This window comes from Mustela erminea, chromosome 7 (genome assembly GCF_009829155.1).
Source record: "Mustela erminea isolate mMusErm1 chromosome 7, mMusErm1.Pri, whole genome shotgun sequence".
NCBI classification, from domain to species: domain Eukaryota; kingdom Metazoa; phylum Chordata; class Mammalia; order Carnivora; family Mustelidae; genus Mustela; species Mustela erminea.
In genome coordinates this window covers 84,402,485-84,410,232 of record NC_045620.1, presented here as the reverse complement: position 1 = coordinate 84,410,232, position 7,748 = coordinate 84,402,485, and the positions used below count along the sequence as shown (strand labels likewise).

The following is a 7,748-nucleotide window of genomic DNA, read 5'->3' as shown; positions in this document are numbered from 1 at the left end:
TGTTGCAAAGAACAAGATTTTATATTTCCTCCGCTTTGGACATAGCTGAGTCTTCCAAGGGTTCTAGAACTAGAAAATGGCTAAACTGACTCGTTTCACTAGCCTTTCTCCCGAACCTCAAAAGTCCCCAGGGCTCTTATAGTCAGGGATGTCTGCTGCCTCCGAGGGGAGAGGGAACCAGCACTTCCGAATGAAACAGCACTTCTAAAGGGACGGCGGCCTATGTTGGGAGAGGGAGCAGCCACAGTCGAAAGACCCTTTGAACAATCCGCTCTGAAATTGGCTGAGGCTGGTAGAGGTGTAAACTGAAACTCCGGAGGCTAACCCTAAGCGGTTACATTTTCTCGACCAGAAGGTTTCCCAGCCCCGTCACTCATTCCTACTTGCTTTCTCTCCCTCCCCACAGCGCACACACACATTTTGGTGGACCGCTGCACTTGACATTGAGCCTGTCTCCTGCCTGAAGTGGGGCACCTCGGAAAGCAGCGAGGTTGGCGTTTCATTCATAATATGACCTCAAGGGAGGAGGGAGGCAGGGACAAGAGCCTTTCATCTCTGCTACTTAAAATCCCAGCAGCGCAGCAGAAAGGGAAAATGAGCTGGGAGTGAGCTGCACCGGGGCAAGAAGTATGGCACGATAACGGTACCAGCGAGCGCGTCAGCAGCCCGCCCGCCGGCTATTTATACCACGTAGATTATGCAATCTGGCTCCAGCCATTCATGCCCCGACTGAGACGCCCCGCGCCGGGGGGGGGGGGGGGGAGGGGGACAGGGGGCACCATTCCCGGGCGCCGGGTCAGTTTCTAAGTTTGCATCATCCCCTTTATTACGAGAGCTTGGGTTTCCATTCCCGTCGCCCGGTCTTGGGAGAGACAGCTGGGCTACAAACTCACTTGGCACACACGGCCGCTTACTTAAACATAATAAAGGCACCGGGACGCCGAGGCGCTGCGGAGCGGCACGCAGGGCTGGGCTCTGGGCAGACCGGAAGGAACTGATAAACCAAGCGCTAATGATACCCGCTCCCTCCCCCGTCGGAAGTGTCCTCCGCCGGTCATTGAGAAATACCGAAGGGGCAGAATGGGGGTGAGGTGAGGACAGGCCTGGGCGCAGCTGCGCGCGCCTTGCGGGGCGGGGAGCGAGGGCGCCCCGGCACTGGGAGACTCTGCCCGCCTGGCCGTGCCGCACGAACCTTAGTGCACAGCTGAGTCCTCCCCCAAAACACCCCGGCTCGGCGCGCGCGCCCCTGTGGGGGCCGGGGGGAGTGGTTTATCAGATCCCGCTCCCAAACCCAGCCCAGAGAGATCTACACTCGCGGCCCCTGCCGAACCCAAATGAGGTGGGAGGACGCAGAGAAGGGGCGAAGGACACGAAAGAGAACCGACTGCCGAGAAAGATAAAATGTCCGCTTCTCCCGGCGCCCGTGCGGGGCGGTAGGGAGCGGGGGCTGCGGCCGGCTTCCTAGTGAAACCAGACCTGCGGGTCTACTGAGCATGCCCGTTCCTTGGCGGCCGAGGGTCGCTCCGGTTCCGCACTCCGGGATTTATAGGCGGCCGGCGGAAGGACCCGGGTTGGGGGTGCTTCCCCGCCCACGACTCCAGCTGGAGGGGCGGGTAGGCGGAGGTCCTGCTGGGGGCTCCGCTGGGCGTGCGTGAAGTTGTGAGAAGAACGACTCTACTTTTGAAGCTGTAAGGTTTCACTAAGGGTCGACATCCTTGAATCGATCGTGTTCAGAGCTGCCCGCCCCCTGTTTTTCTGGTTGTGGGGGAGAAACACGGATATGGGTATTTAGCTCGTTCGGTAATGTCATTAAATTAAAGCCCTAAATACGTGATACCCGCTATTCTGGTAACAATTCAGTGGACTTCGATAAAACCCTGATGTTCAGATCAAAAACATATCTGAGTTATTCGCCCAATATCGCCATTTATTCTATGGAGCTGCAGGAGTCGCAGCAATCGAGGGGGAAGACGAAGAGGTGACCTGCTAAGAACATTTACATTAAAAGGCCCCTTTTGGGTGTTGAACGAGGCTGAAGAGAACTGGAAAGATTTCTTTAAAGGAACAGGAAGGAACGTGAGTGAAGGAGGGTGGCACTTAGTACTACAACTGGCTAGAGAGGAGAAAGGGTTGCCATTCATCTATTCGCAGTGTGCTGCTTAATACCATACGATCACTGTAGCCATTTATTTTTCCCAGCAACCGTATTTTGAGGGTATTATTCGGACCCCACAGGTGTTGTATCCAAGGCTCAGAGAACCTAAGGACCTGCTGGAATTTGGCATCAGGACATCCAAGTGGGGAGCTGGTGACACCTGGACTTTAGAATGTTTTTCTTTGCTCCTCTGGCTGCCTGGTCTGCTTTCTGGGCCATTCACTGCTATTAGCAGGGAGCTGGATGAATGAGTGGTGATGACACGGATTTACTTGCCTACCTGCAGAAACTTATAATCATCTCACCTGCCACCTTGCCATTTGGACACTCTGAAACTGGATGATGGAGCCATAGTGATGCCCACTGGATGGAAAATTTTGACATGGACAAACATCTGTTCCTGGAAGTTCAGGAATGACCAAGTGGAATTTCTTTCAGCACCTCCAGGAGAAAAGCAATGACTAAAGGTGAGGACAGGACAGATGCCTTAGCCTTATGGGGATTTAGAAAACAATGAGAGGCTCCTTTGTTGGGTGCTTTCTCATAGCCTCTCAATGGCCTTAAAACCTGTGAAAGACAAGATTGTCTTTGTTATCCATGTTTTATAGGGAAACTGAAGAACTGCTAAACGTCTCACTCAAGGTCTCAAGGCTGCTAGGAAAAAAAAAAAAAAAAAGCCCAGGTGTTCTTCCCTTGCATAGTTCCCTTTTCAGCACTACACACCAGCACTCAGCATCAAAGGGGGGTGAACCCTAATCCATGTCCACAAAGATCATGGTTGTGATAGGCATGAAGCCTAGGGTAAACCACTAGTTTCTCCTTGACTCAAGGTGATAACTATCTTTGGAACACTTGTGGCTCTCCAAATGCATACATATACCCTTTAGGTGTACTACATTTGAGGCATTTAGTCTCTTAATTTGTTCAATGGCTGCTATTTGGTTAAAATCTCTGCATATTCTCTTGGCACATTCAGTAGCGTGGAAAGTGTACTGTGCTTGCAGAACAGGAAGGGGCAGGGACTACCTCTTGCTTTATAGCAAGACGCCCCCACCCCCAAGGAAATACTGAACAGCTATGTAAAGTCAATGTGTGGAGCTCCTTGTTCCAACACTATAAAGAATCTCAAAGGGGCGCCTGGGTGGCTCAGTGGGTTAAAGCCTCTGCTTTCAGCTGAGGTCGTGATCCTGGGGTCCTGGGATCGAGCCCCATATCGGGCTCTCTGCTCAGCGGGGAGCCTGCTTCCTCCTCTCTCTCTGCCTGCCTCTCTGCCTACTTGTGATCTCTGTCTGTCAAATAAATAAATAAAATATATTAAAAAAAAAAAAGAATCTCAAAACTGCAACAGCAGAACATCAAACCAAGTAAAGATCTCCGTGCAACGGCACAGGTTGCATGCCAAGGAAGCCAGCCTTATCCACTCCTAGACAATGCTGCTTTGGAGAGCGTGGGGCTGCCTGTGGTCCCAGGGCCAAGACAAGAAAAATCATTTAAAAGACAAAGGGTAGGAGGAGAGGGGATCCAGAAACTACTCCTCATCTGTGCCAAGGTCCACTGGGCTGGTAACCTCTGGCCCACTAACTATGGCCTTCAAGGGCCTGGGGTAAGGGCCATCCTCCAACAAGAGAGAGGTTTACTAAATAATTTTTAACATGTATTTGAGCTTACCTTTTAACCCGAAGAAGTCCATCATTTCTACTGAAATGCAAACGTTTCTGGGCTGTGTTGGATTTGCCTTTTTTTTTTTAAGTGTACAAATAATGATTTCTCAAAAATGCCCACTCCGCTAGCAAGACAAAAAAGATCACAAGATTCATGAGAAATTGAAAAGCTCTGCCATTCAGAACGTTGGCAAAAACACCTGTGCAGTCCCCACCCTCCCGTTCCACTGTGGAGGGTAGTTAGGTCCTCTGAGCCCAAGCACCCCTCTGGGCCTCTACTCAACTCCAGGTCTCCGCCTCCGCCCCCCACCATTTTTAATCCAGGGGTTAGGATGGAGGGAGGGAACCAAACTGGAGCCAGATGTGTGCGAGTCCCCGGCTCCCGCCTCCACCCTCCTCTCGGGCTTCTTAAAACCCGGAGCGATGGCGAAAAAGGATCTGGAGCCAGACAGACGCCGCACAAACAACTCCGTTCCGCGGCTCCTCCGGGAGTGTAAGCCAGGAGGGAGGAGGAAAGGAAGCCGGGCATGCTCAGTAGGCGGGACAAAGTTTTTTTTTTTTCTCCTTCCCCCCCCCTCCTTTTTTTTTTTTTTCTTTCGGTCGCAAGTAGGAAGCTTTTTGCACTCCACCACCTCTGGCCGCTGGGAAGACGTCATCGCTTCCGCCCTACTTCCTCCTCCTGTTGGCGGCGGTGAGAATCCAATATGGAGTAAATCGGTGGAGTCGAGAGATGGGGCTCGGACGGGGCGCCCTGCACCGCCTCCCAGGCGCACCTCCCCCGGCCGCCGACCGCTCCCCGGAACCCTGATTGGCCCGGCCCCCGGGGGCGACCCCGGACCGAGCCCCCACCCGCGGCTGGCCCTTCTCTCCTCCTCCTCTCAGCAGTCTCAGCCGCTCCACGGCGCGCTTGTTTTTCTCCTCCTCTCCCCCACCGCCGTCCCCTGCCCAAATCTCTCCCCGCTCTGCTCGCTGCCGAACCCCCGGAGCCCCTCCTGCAGAGCCCCGGGCGCTGCTGCGCTCACTCCTCCCGCAGCTTGCCTTTGCACCCCTTCCCCAAACCTCACCCGCGCTCCTATCGCCCTGCTTCCCCTTCTCCCTTCTGCGGCGCCCCTTCATCTCTCGCCGCTCCCCCTCCCCAACCAAATCAGGCGATCTCCGGAGATGTGAAGAAGGGGGGTGAGCGGACAGGAAGATGAAGGGAGCAAAGCTGCCCGCCGCGGGACAGGCGTCTAGGTGAACAGGAAAATGACCGAAGAAACACACCCGGACGAGTAAGTTTGGCCGCGGGGTGGGACGAGGGTGCCCCGCGGGGGTAGCGAGGGAGCCGGGGCTGAGGACGCAGGCAGGGACGCTGCTTGGGTGAACTTGGCGTGGGGTGCAGCTACTAGCCGGCCTGTGGGCTTTGGGCTGCGAGATTTCCCCCCGCGTTGTTGAAGTGAGGAGGGGGCAAAGACTGCTTAGGGCCGGCGGGGGCGCGCCTTGAGTCGGCGGGCTGGGGCCGTGGCGGGGGCCAAGGGCGCGCGGGTGACCTCGGGGCGGTCCCCGCTCCCTCTCCGGGGACTCACAAACACCCCCCCCCCGAAATCTTCCGTGGCCGGAGCGAAAGACCTGACACCCCCGCTACGGCTTCCCGGGGTCGGTGGGTTTTCATGTAGTGACTTTGTGACTCCTGCCCCGCCGCTCGCCCCCCCGGTCCCTGAGGGAACCCACTGGGGCCCAGGCTCCGCCATTTCGTTTTCTTGAATCGCTCTCATTTGCATACCACATTTTCATTCATAAAAAACACGGCGGAGCCAGGGGAGGACTGGGCGCGGGCTGCGCTGGGGTCTGCGTGAGCAGGGATCCCCAGGCAGGTCGCCGTGCGGGAGCCGCTGGAGGGGTCCCGCGGCGCGTGTGAGCGTGTGTGCACGCGCTTTTGGGCTTGAGATAGGCGCCCCGCGGGATCAGGGCCGCTCGGGGGCGGATCCGAGTCGTGTGCTGCGGGGGCGGGCGGGAGCGTGCGGGGCGGTGTGCTGCGGACCAGTGTGTGTATGTGAGTGTGTGTGTGTGTAAATGTATGTATTTGTGTGCGAGTGTGTGTGCGCGCATGCACAGGCATGCGTGCCCGGCCCGCGGGCCCGAAGGGAACAATGCTCGGGGCGCTCCGCTGGAGGGTCTCCGGGGTGACCCGCCGCCCTCCGGGGCATCCGGGCCGTTTCCCAGCCGGGGGCCAAGGTGAGGTTCCCTCCAGCCTCGCGGTAGTGGAATCGGGTTTGGCTTTCTCCCACCCCCGCCCGAGGCGTTTCCAATTAGGGGAGCAGCGGAGGCAGGGCTCCTGGGCCCCGCGCCTGAGGTCGTCGGCTTCGGGTCGGAGTGGTCACCTCACGGCGGCCCACGCCGCTGCTCAGTGGCTGTGCCCGCCACCAGCCACTTTTTTTTTTTTCTTTCTTTTTTTTTTTTTTGTGAATAAGACGCTCTCCTTTATTGTCACATGATATCTCTCCCCTCCTCCCCTGCACATTCATAAATCCGGAGCCTGCCTCAGCTCCTTTCATTCAGAGCTGCCATTAGCTAAGGTAGCAGTGGCGCTGGCTTGGACGCAAAAGAGCCGGTTGGTAGCCACTGGGACACACCCTGGGGAGAGGCCCAGAGAGTGGATTTGTGGGGTCGTGGGGGTTGGCGTGTATCTGCTCGAGAGGCCTGGGGTCTTTTGCCCCTGTGAGCATTGACAGTCAATGCAGAGAGGGGAAGTGACTCAGGGCTGGTTGACAGGGAGGGCTTTTCTTGTAGCAGGTGACAGAATGCTGTGCTCTACTCTTCAGAGTACTACTTCACTTTTTTTTTTTTTTTTTTTTTAATGCCCCTTTATCCTTTGGCCTCTGCTGTTGCCAGGCTGGGCGCGAGAGGGTATTGAGAGGGGTGGTGTATGGGAAAGAGCATTTCCTTCCTTTGGGGATCTTTGACTGCAGTAACCCCTGGTCTGCCAGACACCCGCACCTGGAGAGCATCCTGCCTGGTGTGCCTGTTGCTGCAGTCCCACCACCTGTGCTGGTCTTTTCAAACATTTTGCTTTGCTTTCAGGAAAGGGTAAAATGGGGGGGGGGGGGTTGCTCTTGTGGGGAAGAAATCTGCTGGTGGGCCTTGCCCCCATACCAACTTGACTAATAGACAAGTGTTTTTATAGGTCTTCCTCTGTCCTGGCACACACAGATAGTAGTAACAGGGAGGGACAGTTGCCTTGCTCTGAACTTCGGGATTCTTGTTGCAGATTGGTTCCATTCGCCCTGCCTTGGGTTCCTTACCTCCATCCCTTGGGAATACTGGCCTGGCCTCTCCCTTTTCACCATAGCATGTCAGCTTTGCACCTACCCCATCTGATAGCCAAAGCAAAGGGATTTGGGGTGGCATCACCAGCAAGAAATTATTATATCTCATTTCATGCTTTCAGAGCAATTCAGCATGGAACTGGCTGCCTCCACTGCTGTCAGAAGCCCAGTTGAGACAGTGGGTATTTGAGGACAGGTTCTGGTTTCAGTTAGAGAATCAGAAAGCCGTGGCACCTTAGCCCAGTGCAGAAGTGGCCTTCCTGGGATTACTTTTAATGTAATGACCTTGGCATGAGACATGAAACGTAAGCCCGTAAGAACACGGGCTGTAGGGGCTGTAAACTGCCATTTGTGGACACTGTTCATTGTATTGTTCAAGTTCTTACGTAATGACCCATCTGAAAAATTCCTTTTAAATGTTAGTGCCTGGAAGAAGGTTTCTCTCTGGGTTGCAGGACTTGCTGTGATTGCCTTTTTCTTGTTGGGTTTTTTTGCAACCACTGTCTGAAAGCTCAGAGCTAAAATTATTGCTTGATTACAGTAGTCGTAGTTAGTCTAGCTTTTTGCTAGATTTATTTACCTCTCTAGTATGAATTTTGATCTTTCATTTTCTTTTCTAATGGCTTT

The 7,748-nt window shown here is 54.9% G+C and overlaps 1 protein-coding gene across 2 annotated transcripts in view; it reads left to right on the top strand.

Annotated features, from left to right (window-relative positions):
• The first annotated feature begins 4,981 nt into the window (after positions 1-4,981).
• Positions 4,982-7,748, top strand: part of SPRED2 (sprouty related EVH1 domain containing 2) — a 116,262-nt gene continuing 113,495 nt past the window's right edge. Inside the window, exon 1 of one of the 2 annotated variants that reach the window (XM_032352290.1) lies at positions 4,982-5,087. In XM_032352290.1, coding sequence (XP_032208181.1) covers positions 5,062-5,087 — 26 coding nt within the window. In that variant the 5' untranslated portion in view covers positions 4,982-5,061. The remainder of the gene's footprint in view (positions 5,088-7,748) is intronic. The other variant, XM_032352292.1, reaches the window with a different exon arrangement.